Raw genomic sequence first — 17,555 nt, 5'->3', positions numbered from 1 at the left:
TAGGATAGTGCTTGTTCTGATTCATCCTGCACGTCCATCCTCATGGAACCGAGTTACGAGGAAGAACACTCCAACCCCTTCGAGCTCGAGCGGCCCGACTACCTGCACAGCCCAGCCAAGGCCAAGCCTGTCCAGTCCCTGCTGGTCTCGCCGGACTTCCACCGGATGAGCGAAAATGCCCAGCGGATTTATCTCATGATGGGTGGAGAGTAAGATCCATCACTCCTATCTAGAGGACATTGACGCTGACATCAGACAAGTATCTGCCGAGTGTGTTACAAGGGCAATCCCTATCTGAACTCGGATGGCAGCCCCAGCCTGTCCTCCTCCGGTTCCTCGGGCAATATGACTTCCAGTGACTCCCGTTCGAGTGGTGAACGAAGCCGCTCTGTCGAGTGCTGGCACTTCCCGATGGACGGTGTCCACGAGGAACTCCTCCCACAGAAGTTGAGCATTCCGATCAAGAAGGGGCATCAGCGTCACCCGGCTCTTGAGAATGAAGTCTGTAACCCGGTCCGCAGCCGTGTTGCTTCGTTAGACTTCAGTCATTCTTTCCGCAAGCAGGCTTCTCCTAGCCTTGTTCTGGAGACTATCAACGAGGTTGGTGCGGCGGACAAGGTGGACAAGATTACAGGCGTGCTGCGCGTTCCCGAGACTACTCACAAGAAACTGTTCGGTGAGAAGGGCTGGCTGGAAGACACCGGAAAGCCAAAGGGACTGCGTTCCATGAAGAGCACTTCCAAACGGCTGAAGAGTCTGGGAAACAAGATCAAGCAGCAGATCGGCGAACTGGTCAGTTTGTTCTTCTACGGTTTGGGACTCACTGCTCATACTTCTCTCTAGGCGGACGATGTCTCGCGCAACCACCCGGGATCTTTCAACAGCATCTCCACGCCCGACAAGACCATCATCCGAAAGACCACTGTCCCCATCTCTCTCGACCTCGGCACCCAGGCCAAGCTGTACTCCGAGCTCGAGTACATGATCTGCGCGACGGCCAACGCCTTCCTCCTCGAGCAGTACTACGACAGTCGCATCTCCAAGGAATCCATCAAACGCATCCAGAGCTTCTGGGGCTCGAAGAATCGTCCCCAGGTGACGGAATTCCACTTCGACCAGACCACCCAGCGCGAGTTCATCCTGTACAACATCCGCACCCTTCGGTTCTACGGTGAGTGTGCTGTCAACCCCGTCCTGCTGCATTCGAATCTGCGCAACTGGAAGGCGATTGCCACGGAGATGAGTGTCCGGACTTTTTGCTTGCCGGACAGTGCCATTCGGAAGCACCTGCATGATATCCAGAAGCTGCTTGAGATGCTGAATGCGCCCGTGCCGACTCTGCAGGCGTTTCATCAGATTCAGCTGTTTGCTCATGAGGAGATCATTCAGCGACTGAAGAAGGCTCCTCCCCGGAATGCGGTCAGTTTTTCGCTGTGATTGATGGTTTTTGACCTCTCGTAGCTTCAATGGTGCTTTGGTGTCTTTATTTTATTTTATTTTGGGAGGCTATTTCTTCGATGTGTTCCTCCCAAATAGTGCAATGTATTCAAAAGTGATTTGACAAGATCAAGTCTTTGTGCATACCTCCGGTCCGTCTTTGTACGCCCTGTCGGGCGACGTCATCGGGTGACGGGATCACGGGGAGCCACAATAGTTAATCCCGCTGGCTCGTTTCTTCTTTCCTTGCTTCCCCTTTCAATCATTAGTTACATTCCATATCAAATCATTCCCCTCACACTCGGCCAGCTCTGCCATCTGATGCACCCATCCACCCTGACGCTGCCGAATTGTTGGCTGCCTGGGCCCAATCAGTGACCGTGGCTCCACCGCAATGCCAGGCTCCACCAGTCCCGTCTAGATCACCAACAACAACAACAGCAACATCGAGATACACACGTCCAAAAATAAAAGAGCTTAAGAACCATCGTCTTCTCCATGGCGGGTCCGATCCACACCTACGGCCCGACATGCTTGCTGGCAGACGAGGAGGACGAGCTCTCCCTGCTGCATTCCCTGCCAGCACCGCCAGACGTACGCGCGCACTTCTTCTATGTATCATCGCTTCCGATCGATGATCCGCTGGCTCCCTTGCCCTCGGCAGCGGGCCAAGCGACAGGCAATGAGCGCGCGCCGCCTCAGCCCTTCGCGGCTAGGGATAACATTGCCCTCGAGGCGGCTTGGCAAGAGCTTCGCCTGGCGAGAGCTGCTGGCACGCAGAACTCTCGGCCCCAGACCGCAAAGGATGCGCGCACGGGTATTACTGTGCCTGGGAGAGAGCACTTTCTGGACTCCGGTTTGATGAGGAGTCGAGGGAATTCCGTGAACACGCCAACGTCCTTCCCAGAGGGCCAATCTCTGAGAAGTCAGCTCGAGCGCGATACGAGCAATCCAAAAACTCGTGCGGGCGATGACTCGCGAGAACTCAACCTGGGCAGTTTCACTGCTCAGCACAAACGGGACCGATCCTCATCCATGAAGGACTCCACCCCAGCCAAAAGGAGAAACAGCTCCACGCCAGAGATGGACGAGACCGACGATGTAGAAGAGCGTGGACCAGGCATTCACGCCACACATTCTCGGGATGCCAGTATCAGCGGCTCGCCGTTCGCAAGGGCACCCATTTCCCAGCGGAGCCACAGTCCTCTCGGTCGGTCGATTGAATCGCTCTCATTACGGGACGGGGGCCATGGAGAAATCCCCAGAAGCGGTGCCGCTCATCAGCTCGCTTCAAAGCCCTCGGGGCTGAGAGCAAGCCTTGGTCCAGAGGAAATGGCTCAAAGTTCGTCGAGAGATGGAACTGAGTCGACAAGTCCTCAATCGATGATTCCAGTGGGCGTCTCTCGGCTTCACTTGGTCGAACTTCCAAACTTGAAGGTATGTTGATGTTATGTCCATGTGCCTTTCTCCCCCTAACGATTTAACAGATGAAACCCATTTACTGGAGTCCCCTTCACGACATCTCAAACGTGATTCGCGCTACATGGTTCTACAAGAACACCATGTTGCCCGTGGAGACCGAGCTGGCGAACAGGCTCGAAGAAGGATACAACTACTTGAAGCCTTGGACTGAAACATGGCAGGACGAGCTGAACAGCTGCATGGAGAATGGTGCTGATGCAGAGATGAAAATTGTACACCGGTTGTTCTCGAAAGACGATTCCGTTAGTCGGCCTGAAACCGCCCAAGATCAACAAAGCATTGAATCTGAGGAAGCTGTCCATCATATGACATTCGAAAATAACCAAGCAGCCGGGGGAACAGCTGCGCACTCGGCAGCAATCAAACCCTATGTGAACTCCAGTGCGATCTATGTGGATGCAAAGAATGCCCAAATCTTGAGGCCCAGTCTACTTCCGTCCGCCTCAAGGGGGCGGCGCCCGCTCAACGCGATCCGGAAAGGTCGACAAATCGGCGTCCCCGTGGTTCGCGGCTTCAGTCGCAAACTATGGGACAAGCTGCATCCATCCAAGCCCAATCCCATCGATGTGAGGCACTACATTCGACGCACGCAATCACGCGACTCGGCTGTAGCTCCGGGCCAACAAATCTGCTACGGTTGCCGAATGGAGGAGCTGCGACCCCAACCGACAGATCTCGTCCTCGTCATTCATGGCATCGGGCAAAAGCTCTCCGAGCGAATGGAAAGCTATCACTTCACACACGCGATTAACGCTTTCCGTCGCGAGGTCAACATGGAACTGAACAACGAGCCAGTCTGGCCTCATGTCCGCCAAGATCACGGAGGGATCATGGTCCTCCCCGTGAACTGGCGGTCCACGCTCTCCTTGGAAGAAGCCAATATCGACTCTCCTACTTCGGAGGACCTGTCATCTAATCGATTCTCCCTCGCGGACATTACGCCCCAAACCCTCCCCGCTGTGCGGTCTCTCATCAGCGACGTGATGCTTGATATCCCTTACTATCTCTCACACCACAAACCGAAGATGATAAAGGCAGTCATTCGAGAAGCAAATCGCGTGTATCGTCTCTGGTGCAAGAATAACCCCAATTTTCGGGAACATGGCCGCGTGCATCTTGTGGCTCACTCCCTGGGGAGTGTCATGGCACTCGACATTCTGAGCCACCAGCCGACACACGTACCTCAGTTCGACTTTTCCACGACATCATTACATAACGATATCTTCGAGTTTGATACAAGACATCTCTTCCTTTGTGGAAGCCCTGTCGGGTTTTTTCTTCTGCTGAATAAAGGTACGGCACACAACCTGCATTTGCCGAGATATCTTTCTAACTTGTCCTCCAGCGAGTCTGCTCCCACGAAAAGGCCGAGAAAAACCAGGCAGCGAAGGCGAGGATCGTCTGCGCGGCGTGGCGGGCGATGCTGACAAGTATGGCTGTCTGGCTGTGGATAATCTCTACAACATCATGCACACAACGGACCGTACGCCCGCCCTTCTCAGTCTATAGGTACATACATGTACTAACACCCCGCTCCTATCTTAGCAATCGCCTACTGCCTAAACGCAGCCGTAGACACCGATCTCTCGAACAGTCTCAAAACAGCCTCGATCCCCAGCGCAACTTCCACATTCTGGCAATCCCTCAGCAGCGTCTTCCGATGGAGTCCCAGTTCATCCTCGGCATTCATGCCCTCCCTCCCAAACACCACCACCGCCGCAGGAATAACCCGCCCGGCAGCAGTCTCCAAACTCCCCTCAAACGTCGAGCTCGAAACGCACGACTTCACCCGCGAAGAAATTGCCGAGAAGCGCATGCTTCTGCTAAACGATAACGGCCAAATTGACTTCTACCTCTCGGGCGGCGGCGGGGCACTCAATATTCAGTATCTGAATATGTTGAGCGCGCATAGTAGTTACTGGACGCTGGCGGACTTTGTGCGGTTTTTTGTCGTTGAGATTGCGAGGAAGCCCGGGAGGGAAGGGACGTTGAGGGCTTTCCGGGCGGAGAAGAAGGTGGGCTGGAAGTATTCTAAGGGATAGCGGGGGATGATATGATGTGTTTTCTAGAGCCTCCGGTTTTGGTTGCTTTTGATAGAGGGTTTTTTTTTTTCTCTCGGATAAAGAATAAAGATGATAGAGTACTGTACAATGCATGGATATGGTTGGAGAATAGGAGATTTATATTGGTCCCTATCTAAGAAGTCTAGCAGTTTTAACTTGCCTCTATAACCCATCTAGTCATTCCAGGGGCGATCACAGTCTGTGGATCAAGTAGCCAAGCCAACCCAAGACAAAAGAAAGAAAAGAAACAAAACAAAACCCGAAGAGACAGAAGACAAGACAGTGGGATCCAGTCCCGAGAGTATCAGTGTATATCATCGCTTGAAGCCGAAATCATAACCCATAAAAACATAACCCAAAACCAGAGAGAAAGCACGTAACAAATAAAATAAGAGATCCAAGGCTTAGGCCTTAACCCTCACCTCACCAGCATGAACAGGCCCCATAAGGAGCGCCTCAATGATCTCCCCCTTAATAGCAACGCCGCGTCCAGCACGCAGAACCACCAGCGCATTTGCACTGGCGAGACTACCAACCCGCGAGCTGCGCTGTCCGACACCCTTAACACCCGTGCTGGTGGCATACAGCCTTCCATCGCAACGGGAAGCTGTCACCACGGCACGGTGGTACTCCGTGCGCTTGGGATCGAGAGGGAAGTGGTGGGTCAGCACGACGGCGACGAGGGGTAGGCCGAGAGACTGCGGGATGGTGGACTTGGACAATTTCATAGATTTGGTTTCGTTCGCGTCCACACCCACACCCATGCCCATGAGCTTGTGCAGGGAGGGCAGCACAAAGAGGTTGAGGGTTACCAGCGCGGAGGCTGGGTTGCCGGGGAGGGAGAAGATGAGTTTCGACTGGCGTTCTTGCTGGGAGGAGACGGAGCCCGATTCGTCCGTGGCTGCTTTGAAAGGCACGGTTGCGAAGGTGGTTGGTTTGCCTGGTTTCATGGATACGCGGCCGAAGTGGATGGTTCCGCCGAGGGTGCGTTCGATCGTTGGCTTGAGGAGATCCAGCTCGCCCATCGAGACGCCGCCGGTCGTGACGATGATGTCGACGCTGTCGGAGGCACGCCCGACTCCCCGCAGGGCATCGCGGAGGGCGTGTTCCAGCTCGCTGGCTGGGGTGTCGCGCGCGATGCCTAGGTCGACTGTCGGGAAGCCCCAGGAGGCCAGGCAGGAGAGCAGGGATGGACGGTTGGAGTCGCGGATCTGTCCACCGGTCAAAGTTCGGGAGTCGGTGTGTTCGACGAGCTCGTCGCCCGTGCTGAGAACGCCGACGCGGGGCTTGCGGAAGACCTTGATGGATCTGGTGCCTGTCGCAGCCAGCAGGCCAATCTCTCCGCCGACGGGGGTGATCAGGTCTCCGCGCGAGAGGATCTTGCTGCCCAGGGACACGTCGCTGCCGGGTTCACGGATATTTTCACCGGGCTTGATGTCTTCCGCGAGGATCTCCACGGTGGCTTCTTCATTGCCGTCGGGAGTGGTCGAAGCCAAGTCGGTGTCCTCGACCATAACGACGGCGTTGGCATTCAGAGGCAGAGGAGCACCCGTGGTGATTCTAGCGATCGTGCCTGGCTGCAGCGGCTGCAGGTCTCCGCTCTCATTTGCATGAGTGATCGAGGCCACGGGGAACACTCCCTTAGTATTGCCGCCCGACGCGGGTGCAATGATGGCGTATCCGTCGACAATGCTGGCACGATACGCAGGGACCTGCTCTGCGGCATAGACATCTTCCGCGACCACCGCGCCCACCAAGGTGGTGTCCACGGGGGCTTCAACGACCACTGGTTCTGGTGTCTGCTGGGTGATCTTCTCGAGCGCCTCATCCACCGAAAGCATCGGGTACGGCGAGCTGCGGTACCGCCGGGTGGGACCAGCCCCCGGGTCATTTGATTGCGGGTGTTTCGCGGGCGACGTGTGCGCCTTGGGGACAACATGTCCATGGTTATGGCCGTGGCCATGGTTGTGATGGTGATGGTGGTGGTGGTCGTGGGAGTGGCTCTTCGTGCTCGGTGCGGTAGCTGCCGCAGCCCTCACACCAGCCTCGGCCTCTAGCTTCTTCATGCCGCCGGCATGTAGGAGCCGCGAATTGGCGCCTGCGGCTTGGACACAGGCGTGCGGCAGAAGCTTGACCACCGCCTCGAGATTCTCCTTGGCACCCTTGGGGGAGCCGGGCAAGGTGATTATCAGGGACTTGTCACGGACACCGGCGACGGGTCGCGACATCATGGCAACTGCGCATGGGTTGGTCAGTGACATGGCGGGGGGTCCACACGGCGTGTCTGACTTACAAGGAGTGACCTTGAGCGAGGCATCCAGCATGCCATGACTATAAATACGTTAGTTCCGTTCGACCAAGCAAACAATAATGCCGTGGACACATACACCAGACCAGGCGCCGGACGGTGGATCAGCGGTGATACGGCCTGGAGTTGGTCAGCGTGTGGCACAAAACAAACACAGCACTCCATGTCGTTACTCACCTCGGGCGTGTTATCTTTAACCGCGAAGCCCGTGCCACCGGTGAGCAGGACCAGGTTGACCCAATTCGAGCCATCGGTCCAGTCGCAGACGGCGCGCTGGATGTCGAGGACGTCGTCGCGGACGATCTTGACGGTGGGAGCCTCCCACTTGCCCTCGGCGGCCAGGATCGGAGCCAGGGCATCGACGGTCTTGTCGGAGGCCGGGTTGAGAGCGGCCGTGTCGGAGACGACCAGAATCGCAGGTTTGAGTCGAGCATCCATGATCATGGGTTGTGGAAAGAGACAAAACAGAAATGCGCGATTTTCCGGGGACGTCAATTTCCCGGGAGGCTCTGGGTGCTTATATACATTTTGGTTCAGTTACCCCTGCCCGCCCTGCGACGTCATTGTGCCAAACGGGTTGCAGTGGCTGGACTAGCCCCGTGCATCGGCTAGCCTCGATCAGACTTGGACATGCCTTTTCTCCTCCCCCGGACCCAGTTGCTGGTGGAGCAACGCGGGGATTCTCGGCCACGTTGGGCCATACAGGAAGCAAAACCACGGTTGCAATACGGTTGGCCCTAACCTAGTTACTACTGTACATCTAGCCAATCATCACAATTCCGGCCGGCTCTACATTCCAGACGCCGCAATGCCAATACATATGAAGAAAAAGTCATGAACACGAAGGTGCCAACGAAACCAACCCCGATCCCTTCCTCCGACAGAACCACATCACTGCCCTCATTTCAGCCAGCTATTTAAGCTGCACCGAAGTCCTGCGCCTTGGTGGCCACCAATAGGCCAACAATCAGACCGAACAGCCCGAGCACAGAACTAAAGATCTCAATGACAAGGATTTTGACGAACCTGTGGCGAGGGAAAATGTCAGTCCAGCGCAAGAGGGCCACAGAAGCAAAAGCAAAAGACCTACATGCTCGGATCGGCCGCATCAGCCAACGCAGCACCGCTGCCATTGATGCCGACGGAGATACCGCAGATCAGATTGCACACGCCGACGGTGATGCCGCCCCAGAAGAGCGCGTAGCCGGTATAATAGTTGCTGCTGGTGTGGAGGGCCTCATCTGCCACGACGTTGAGTTTCGCGGAGAACACGATCGCCATGATCACGCCGTAGATGGCCACAACTTCGCAGAAGATAATCGAGATCAGGTTCTTGGTGCGGATGCGCGGTGCCTTGACGCCGCCGCCGACGATGGACGATCCGGTGAGGAAGATACCCCTAGAGTAAGGTAGGATGGTCAGAAATGAACGGAGGACTGAGGGTGAAAATGGGTTCGCACCACGCAGCTCCGGCCACAGAGCACCCGACACACATGCCAATGCCGATGTTGGCCCAGGCGTAGGGGGAAACCTCCTCGAGGAAGCGGCCGACCTAGTATTGTCAGTACTGTGCGTTGTCGCTCGCTTCGTGGTGGGGCATACATTAAATGCTTCACCCTCCCCGTGGAAGAGCATGTCTAGAGTCCGGCATGGCCATTAGCTGTCACGAACGAACACGAACACGCGTTGGTCGGAAGAGGGGATCCCAACGTACACAGGCCAACCACGACCAAGGCCATGGTGGCGCCACCAACCGGGTAAGCGAGAACCATGGCGACCTCGAGGAATGGCGGAAGATCAAGGAGTGGGAGCGTAGATGATCCAATCCAGAGTGTTGGGAGCAGGGAAAGGTCCAGGTGGTGGCTTCCCGTGGCCGGACCGGATTAACCAACCTGCCCGGGCGGTGGCCCTTCTTTCCCCAGACTCAAAAAGGCCAACAACTCTCACCACTCCGTTGTTGCCTTGTCTGCTCCGAGCCTGCTTGTTCCCTTCTTTTTTTATCCTCGGACTCCGTCCTGATTGTCTCTACTCATTTCCTCCCGCCATGGCCTCCTCGGGCACCGGGTCGTACTCGAACCCGCTGAAGAAGTTCAAGTACGTGGTCCCATCTCTCGGAGGGGGCTGAATTAGAAACTGAATATTGATCGTTCTAGGTTGGTGTTTCTGGGCGAACAGAGCGGTAGGTACAATGGGATTCGAGAATTGGACACCCCTGACCTCCCCTTGCAGTTGGCAAAACCTCGTTGATTACACGATTCATGTACGACTCGTTCGACAACACATACCAGGCCACCATTGGCATCGACTTTTTGTCCAAGGTGATTCGTGAACCTCGAATTCTGCAATCAGGACTGACGATGGCAGACCATGTACCTGGAAGACCGGACCGTCCGCCTCCAACTCTGGGATACCGCCGGCCAGGAACGCTTCCGCTCGCTGATCCCCTCGTACATCCGCGACTCGAGCGTCGCCGTCGTCGTGTACGACATCTCCAACGCCAAGTCGTTTCAAAACACCCGGAAATGGATCGATGATGTGCGCGGGGAGCGTGGCAATGATGTGATCATCGTGCTGGTAGGCAACAAGACCGATCTGAACGATAAGCGGGAGGTCACCACGGCACAGGGCGAGGAGGAGGCTAAGAAGAACGGTCTGATGTTCATCGAAACTAGCGCCAAGGTTGGACACAACGTTAAGCAATTGTTCCGGAGGATAGCTCAGGCTCTGCCTGGAATGGAGGGCGAGGCGAACCGGGGCGAAAGCACAAGTAGGCCAACCCGAACCGATATTCTATTCTCACATGCTGACTCTTTTTTTTTTTTTTACTGCAGTGATCGATGTGAACATCAACCCCAAGGAGACGACCAACAACGACGGATGCGCCTGCTAAGCATTTTCTTATAAGCCGCTCGTCCATGAGATCCCACCGTTTCTTAAGATGTACATGCTTTCTCTTCAATTTTTCCTTTTTCTCCGACGAACAGCGTGTGTCTAGATCTTTCAATACTCAATTGCGTTTGATTCCTTGAGAGGATGCTGGGCGTTCTTGATTCCTGTTCAATCCGCGTTATGTATATTTCTTTTCTTTCAGTTGACGCTCCTTCCTTGCTCGCGGTTCTGGCCCTGCTCGTCTCTCTCTGGGACATGAATAGCCGTTTTACATTCAACAGATGATGGATCTGCTAGTTGTGCATTCGGGATAGTATATGAGACGGGTGGACACTGGAAGACATGGGTGATAACGAATCCTGGAAGAAAAGCCTGTGGCTTTAATTGCCAACCCTGGACATCTTTTCCTCCTATACACACCAATTCTGGTTAGATAGCGGCTCAGCGGTGTGACCTGCCACGGTGGTAAGTCACGCTCACTCGCAGGGCCCTATAGACAAGTCGGTTGGTGTCTTTTTGCATGCCTGGGTTCAAACCACATTTTCATCGCGAGTACTCTGCAGTGTGAATTGAGCCCTTCCGAGCCCTCCGGTTTCAACACATGCTAAACATCATGCTGATTGATGATCTGATTAAGAAATTATTCATGAACTAGCCAGTTGGGCATGGATTGAACACGAGTGCAACAGAAGAGACCAGGAGACCCAATGCCGTATGATATCATTGGTGACGATCAAAGACAAACACTACATGAGATGTCGGTCTTTACTCCAAGCTCACTAATCTTTTTGCCCCGGTCAAAGAACCCTATAAACATCATAGAGGCTCACGGTAGAAGATCGTCAAAGTACGAGAAGACATAGCTCCAATTATTGGAACAATTGCAGCCTTGTCCCCGCGACTGACCTCATAGTCTAGACCGTCACATCAATTGAATGACGTCTGATCTCTACCGTTCCCACCTCTCCCCAACACGAAGTATCCGACATTGCGGGGTTGGTGGGTCACCCCGGAGAGAGACTCGCGATAGTGGAGGAGGGCCGGCATCAACATGCACCGATAATTACTAGTAAGGAAGATCGGTTGCAGTCCATTTAACGGGATATAGTACGCATGCAAGGCGTGCTCGGGCCTCGTATCTGCGACGCTATGACGCAGTCTCCCCACGGGGAAGGAAAGCGAGCCGTGCCAAGTTGTTGTTCGAGGCAGGTCTATCGAGCGGGGGTGCGAGGTGGTTTGGTACGCTAAAATCGGGGCGCCGAGGGATGAAATGCCGAGACTGAGACTACTACGATACTACAGGGTGTGAATTGAAAGCGAGAAAAACATCAGAGAGATTAAATTCGCTAGCAACTATACAGACATCACACACCCCTCGGATCCTCCTCTCCAAACACAGCAGTCCAGTACTTCTTCACATCCGGGCAAATCGTCGTCTGATTTTCCCAGCTTTTGAACTTATCTTCCAGCTCACATGCTGTCCACATAATCTCAGCCCAGAACTCCTTCTCGACGTCTCGCCCGAAGTCATTGACCACAAAATCTGGCATCGTCCATGCCCGCGTATAGCTCCCATCATCATTGAATGCTGGGTTGACGGATTGCTGCGAGAACACTGTTGCCGGGTTGAACTTGGGGAAGTTTGCATGAATGAAAAACGGACGGGGCTGCTTCGCTGAATTGTCCCCTGATACACGCCAGATTCCTTTCTGCGTCAACTTGTAGTCTTCGATGGGGCTGAATTGAACCATCGCGGACCCTGCTAGACCTCCCTCGGTGCGGTGGCCTATGGCACAGATGCGCTCGCTGACTTGGTAGAACGGTTCTCCTAGCGCTGTTGCTGCGGCTAGGAATGTTTCTTTGTCGCCTTCTCCAGCTGTTCCCTGGGAGAAGAGTCGATAGTAATGTGTCGGTCCCCAGTAGTTATAGTATGTGCTGAGCAGCAGGGTCTTGAAATGAGTTCTCTTTGAAATGAGAACCTCGCCGGACTCGGTTGATTGTCGCAGGTCCATTGCAGCAACCTCCTGTGAGGAGATGCGGTAGTATAAGGGCGAGACAGAAGAGGCCCAGAAATCAGGCCAGGTGAGCATTCCCTTTGACTGGAAGGGCTCGTGCTTGAATAACGACTCCGGTTTGGCGAGAGGGAATGCATCAGCGTCCAAGAAAAGGATATCCTCGAATGAAGAAAAGAGCATCGCGAATGGCTTGAATTGGAATTTCTCAATTGGCCTGGAGCCTGACGATGCGTCCAGGACGTCCGAGAGAATAACGCATTTCGCGTTCAATGAGGGTAACACCTTCTCACATATATGCTCCTCATATTCGTCGTGGTTTGCTAAAAAGACTTCAACGGGAAGTCTTGAGCCAGTACGACGCAACATCCGCAGCGAAATAACCAGAATTGGTAGGTATTGACCTCCAGCGGTGCATACCAGACCCCTCGATCCGGGAACATAAGACAAACTAGGCGGGTTTGCATTTATGGCATCCACAAAGTCAGAGTGTGCCTTCGTCATCCTCAAGACGTCATGAGCCGGCATCTCCAACATGTCCGGTCGAGGGTCAGGGTCCGAAGTCTTGTAGCGGGCTATCTCAGCATTGCCAATTCGTCGAGGCGGGCCGCACTTGGGTTCATGTTCTTCCAAGAGAGGCTGGAACTGGCGCCAAAACTCCGTATGTCCGCTCAGGTTATAAGTGGGTGCGTGATGCAGCGACCCAATCGAGAAGGCGTATGGTTCCACTCGCCACGACGACAGGTGCCAGAAAGTGAAAAGCAGAAGGGCCGACACCATCAAGATGCGGAATCGGCCTGTCACCTTGGTGAGATACATTATGGCTGAATATCGGCGACAAAGACGGCAGTGCATCAACAATCAACTCATCGGATGAACACAATAGTGTTCGAAGCGGTGATTTGTTACACCACCTTGGATTAGTGGTGATGGGCTGACGATGACATAGGATGATTGGGGTTTACGAAGGCTGCCGTAATCCACCTATATAGGAAGGGACACCCTGAAATCTACCCCGGGATTCATCTCCGGATTCAAACGTCCGCCTTCGTACCGGGGCACTGCTAATGCATACAGACAAAACACGCGACCATGACCTAATGGCAATAACAATACAGCTGGGTTGACCGAAAACAGTCACATAAATTACTTATTTCAGCTAATGGGGAAATTTTCCTCTGCAGATTTGACGTGCTGTTTCAGGTATCCCATGTGGCCGAAGGCGGAAGGTGAAGGTGATGGGTGGAATGCAGAGAACTTTAATACTAGCCCTCAGGTCAATCTGCATGCCTTGCACTTTATTATTTCTTCTGTTATGCAATTATATTGAATACCGGTCGCTTGGTTTGCCAACCTGCAATCGGTTTTTTGCAAGGCTGTAATAGTCTATCATGAAAATGTCCCTCAGCATCCACGAACACGTGTTATCCAGATAGGGTATGTCGCGCAGCATCCTTCTCGATACAATGGCCAACGGCGTGGGAGGTGGAGCCTCGGGCTATCGTACTCTTGCTAAATAGAACCTCGAGGACATCAATTTCGTCATCTCTAAGGACTGATGGGGCATGAACGGGAGGAACTTCCTCTGCCGCGCCGACTGGAGCGACTGGCTACTGAATCTGTGGATTGAACCGCCATGCATCGCTCAGAACGGGGTCTTTCCTGAGCATCATTCGTGGACGCGCTTGTGAAAGCACTACCCTATTGTGCGTAGCCATACAGCATGTCTGGACTAGTCGGCTAAGAATGCCTATCCATCATACAAATGTACTCGGGGATCACTGCGTCGAGATGCCTATGTCTGTGAGGAGGAACTTGGCAAGAGGCTAGCGGGAATTGAAAATGTGCAGAACGGTATTGAGTTACCAGATTGATTTTGATGTATTTCGAACCCGGGTGAGAGCATTGCTATTATTTGTGTCTTTAAATGCACAGAGAAAGAGAGAGAGAGAGAGAGAGATAGAAGGTGGAAAAGAAAAGGAATGCTTTCAGCCGTTGGAATGTTGTGCCCCACTCGTTGGAATGTATACTGAAAGTAGCTCTTAGGGCGGAAGCGATAGACACTACGAGACTAACTAAACCTGCAGTTTGAGAACCAATTTGTCAAGACAAGTAGGAATGACCGTGTAAAGTCGTGGCTACGTCCAGTTGACAGTGCCAGATGACCGAAAAAGCACGTATCCCGTGACAGCATCATCAAACGAACAAAAAAAGAAGATGAAGATAGTTAATGTAGGAGGCTCAGTTCCTAGAGCCAATCAGAGGGCGCAGCCGGCAACGGGACAAGATTATTCCGTACTTTCTCGGTGACGCCGAATTACTTCAAACAGTTTAGCGTTCCTGTTTGGGTTAAGCGTTCCTTTGCTGCTCAAGCTTCCTGTGCATATTCTATAATTCCCCCCATCGCCGCTTCAATTTCTTGATGTTTAATTATTCTGCAAATAGCAACTTGACTACTCAAAAATTATAATTGATAGGCGGTACACCTCACATAGGGAAGCTGTAAATGAAAGATACTTAGAAAGGGGTGGAGACTTTTGCGGTGCTACTGTATGTGTCGTTATAATATATAATATCGATTGCTCGTGGAATCATGTATGTAGAAGCACCTGTGGTGCTGACAAGATTCCCCGCCTGCTTTCCTCCTCGCTTGTCCCATCATCCTTGCCACATGCGGCCATACACCGGTCGGCTGCCAATTTACCCAATTTACCGTCAACGGTATCATATCTGGGTAGTCCTGCCGAGGTAGCCGATCTTGATCGGCCGCTTAAATAGTCAGGAACAGATACATAGTAAGCTTTGTTCCGCATGCTAAGCGGTTGTCATAGCTTGTTCCATCTTTGTGTCACAGCCACCACCCATTACGTATTCACTCTTGGCAACATCAATCATATCCTATTTATTTGAACAACATTCCTGGTTGCTGTAATTTCAGAATGTGCATGGAAGCACGATGTCTGAAGTTCTTCGTAATGGCTTCATCCCTGGGGTCCGACGATAATGCCTTCCAGGTTTTGATTAATGTATCAAACGATGATCCAGTAAGAATTCAAGTCCATGAAAAATGACAACTTCATTCTTACAAACGACGTTGTCATCTTTCTAATGCACGGCACAGGCTCATTTGCAATCACTCTATGAAAACCATCGCGTTGGCCGGAATGAACAACAACGCGCCAAAATCCTGGCAGAAAGCTTTCCCGGTTGGAGTCTAGACGAAATTCTCAAGCGGCTGGATGGCCCTGAAAAGGAAGACGGCTTTATGGATCCTCGGAACTGTCTTGTCATTTGGGCCAGACCCTCACCTCCGGTTCAGGACCTGATATCGTTTGTGCAGTGTGAGCTGAGGAACGTGGCTCCTTGTAAGAACATCAATTGCCCAAAAATTTCAAGGGTCATGCCATATTGGTGTAGAAGATAAGCTTATAGTCATGGCAGCACTATGGCTTATGCCCCTGGAGAATCTACACACAACAGTCTTGGAAGTAGCGCATTCCCTTACGGAGACTCAAATCGAGGACCTCGTTCAAACACTCCAATCTTCCCAAAATGTGACGGGCCCACAGATCGCTGAATATCCACTCACTCATCGTGCACGCCTCTTAAAGCCAATGGTGAGCTTTGATGCTTCTGCAATGGCACTCAGCTTCGTCCCAGCAGCTGGCGAGGGATTAGACGCTTATGATGACGGTGATAACTACACATATCACCATCTTCGTCGCGATATCTTCGACATGACTCGGCAGACCGGTCTTCCTGTTGTTTCGCGGTATATTGTTCCCTCGGCGCATCTGACTATTGCGCGGTTCATCACGCAAAATGGGTTTTCTGCGATGGGGACTAATGGAGTAGAGCAAGTTGACCGGTCGCAGGTGAATTTGCTGGTTAATAGAATTGATGTGATCAATCAGAAGCTTCAAAATGAGTACTGGCCGCAAAGCAATGGGAGTATCAAGGCGGGTGGAGAGTGGATCGTTGGAAAGGATAATGGGCTGGTGATTCGAAGGGGCCGGCTTTGGTATGGTGGTGGTGAGACTGTATCTTTTGACAGGAGTGTCTGATCCTCACACCTGTTGAGTTACTCAACTAGTCAAGGGACTGTAAATAATACTATATATACGTATGTATGTCTTCATTACCAAGACCCCTTACTGAATATACAGGCTACAACCACAGTGTAAATACTTGATTGTGTTCCGCTGTAAATCTTCCAATTTTCCTGAATGGTTCACGCTTGAGAGGAGCAAGGAACCGTTAGGCTCTCGATGGCCAGAAGAACAACAGAATTCGATAAGCTCATGCTTATTCAATTTCTATTGGTGTTTCGGCTTGTTTAGCTCGGCAATTGGATCATCACAACGACAGTATGAGTCCATCCCGGAACAATATCTTATCACGCACCGAATTGCTGCACTCGGAGCTCGACATCTGAGTGATGAAACAGGGCACCATGTGGACTCCAGCTGGGCTTATTTATACTTAGTTATTTGATTCGCACACCAAGTTCATTGAAAGTAACTACACGCTGCACCTAGTTGCGACTTGCGACTGTCGAAACATATATTCCGCAATCTCGCGCCGTCTTGAAAGGTGACTTCTAAAAAGCGAGCTGATAATTGGATCGATGTAAGTGATTTTGGTTTATTTCCCCAAATCTGTTCTCTAGACTTACTTGCATTCTAGGGACTCCGCGGAATCGCGGTCCTAATGGTCGTGACCTACCACGTGTGCTCGTCCTTTGCAAATTGGGTGAGTTCACCAACCATGAATGACGAGGGCAATGCATCACTTTTCCAGTATCCATTTTTTCGACTCGTGGTTGCCGGTCGACCCGCTCTTGCGCACTTCTTTATGATTACTGGATACGTGAATTCGTTCCGGGCCATATAACAGACTCGCAAGGGAGATACGGAGGGAGTCCTCACAAATCTATCCCGCAGCACATTTGGTCGAATTGGCCGGCTAATAGTACCTACAAATGCTGCTATACTTTTATCCTGGCTTGTCTGCCAGCTGAATGGGCATCGGATTGCAAGAGTTGTCGACTCGGCTTGGATCCAACATGTGTCTTGTGCCCCAGGGCCTAGCTTCGGAGCATCTGTTGACAAATTGCTTCGGAATCTGACGTTATTCTGGCATAACGGCCAGTCCCCATATGACGGCACCTTCTGGACAATTCCGTTCTTTCTGCAGGGCTCAATGATCGTTTATCGAACGCTACTCGCAACGACTTTCGCCAGACCACGATATACAAAGGGGACCATCATTTTCCTTTACCTGTTTTCTTGGGCAGGTGGACCATGTGAGTTTCCGACAAATGAATACCCTTGCCGTCACTTACACTGTGACATAGCCCTTGTA

At 52.6% G+C, this 17,555-nt stretch overlaps 7 protein-coding genes across 7 annotated transcripts; 4 read left to right on the top strand and 3 right to left on the bottom strand.

Annotated features, from left to right (window-relative positions):
• Positions 1 to 42: 42 nt before the first annotated feature.
• Positions 43 to 1,437, top strand: N7474_008001 (uncharacterized protein; the record flags this gene model as incomplete). Its single annotated transcript, XM_057199411.1, has 3 exons — positions 43 to 202; positions 272 to 792; positions 844 to 1,437. The coding sequence occupies 3 exons, from the start codon at positions 43 to 45 to the stop codon at positions 1,435 to 1,437; spliced, it is 1,275 nt and encodes a 424-aa protein (XP_057050112.1).
• Positions 1,438 to 1,935: 498 nt separating this feature from the next.
• On the top strand, positions 1,936 to 4,961 carry N7474_008000 (DDHD family phospholipase; the record flags this gene model as incomplete). The annotated part of the gene is made up of 4 exons (XM_057199410.1): positions 1,936 to 2,874; positions 2,925 to 4,212; positions 4,265 to 4,402; positions 4,465 to 4,961. 4 exons carry the CDS (start codon positions 1,936 to 1,938, stop codon positions 4,959 to 4,961), a joined length of 2,862 nt encoding a protein of 953 aa, XP_057050111.1.
• A 425-nt stretch (positions 4,962 to 5,386) lies between these two features.
• N7474_007999 (bifunctional molybdopterin adenylyltransferase MobB/molybdopterin molybdotransferase MoeA family protein) lies at positions 5,387 to 7,734 on the bottom strand (the record flags this gene model as incomplete). Its single annotated transcript, XM_057199409.1, has 4 exons — positions 5,387 to 7,218; positions 7,276 to 7,313; positions 7,370 to 7,410; positions 7,468 to 7,734. 4 exons carry the CDS (start codon positions 7,732 to 7,734, stop codon positions 5,387 to 5,389), a joined length of 2,178 nt encoding a protein of 725 aa, XP_057050110.1.
• Positions 7,735 to 8,207: 473 nt separating this feature from the next.
• Positions 8,208 to 9,062, bottom strand: N7474_007998 (H(+)-transporting V0 sector ATPase subunit c''; the record flags this gene model as incomplete). The annotated part of the gene is made up of 5 exons (XM_057199408.1): positions 8,208 to 8,316; positions 8,381 to 8,689; positions 8,751 to 8,842; positions 8,893 to 8,927; positions 9,005 to 9,062. The coding sequence occupies 5 exons, from the start codon at positions 9,060 to 9,062 to the stop codon at positions 8,208 to 8,210; spliced, it is 603 nt and encodes a 200-aa protein (XP_057050109.1).
• Positions 9,063 to 9,334: 272 nt separating this feature from the next.
• Positions 9,335 to 10,180, top strand: N7474_007997 (Rab family GTPase YPT6; the record flags this gene model as incomplete). Its single annotated transcript, XM_057199407.1, has 5 exons — positions 9,335 to 9,384; positions 9,444 to 9,469; positions 9,520 to 9,608; positions 9,655 to 10,057; positions 10,122 to 10,180. The coding sequence occupies 5 exons, from the start codon at positions 9,335 to 9,337 to the stop codon at positions 10,178 to 10,180; spliced, it is 627 nt and encodes a 208-aa protein (XP_057050108.1).
• A 1,363-nt stretch (positions 10,181 to 11,543) lies between these two features.
• N7474_007996 (alpha-mannosyltransferase) lies at positions 11,544 to 13,010 on the bottom strand (the record flags this gene model as incomplete). Its single annotated transcript, XM_057199406.1, has 1 exon — positions 11,544 to 13,010. The coding sequence occupies one exon, from the start codon at positions 13,008 to 13,010 to the stop codon at positions 11,544 to 11,546; it is 1,467 nt and encodes a 488-aa protein (XP_057050107.1).
• Positions 13,011 to 15,166: 2,156 nt separating this feature from the next.
• N7474_007995 (uncharacterized protein) lies at positions 15,167 to 16,255 on the top strand (the record flags this gene model as incomplete). The annotated part of the gene is made up of 3 exons (XM_057199405.1): positions 15,167 to 15,235; positions 15,313 to 15,532; positions 15,588 to 16,255. The coding sequence occupies 3 exons, from the start codon at positions 15,167 to 15,169 to the stop codon at positions 16,253 to 16,255; spliced, it is 957 nt and encodes a 318-aa protein (XP_057050106.1).
• Positions 16,256 to 17,555: the final 1,300 nt, after the last annotated feature.

This window comes from Penicillium riverlandense (genome assembly GCF_028828495.1).
Source record: "Penicillium riverlandense strain IBT 135883 chromosome Unknown utg000007l_segment0_segment0, whole genome shotgun sequence".
NCBI lineage: Eukaryota > Fungi > Ascomycota > Eurotiomycetes > Eurotiales > Aspergillaceae > Penicillium > Penicillium riverlandense.
The sequence above is the reverse complement of the archived record's forward strand: the minus strand, read 5'-3'. Positions and strand labels throughout refer to the sequence as shown.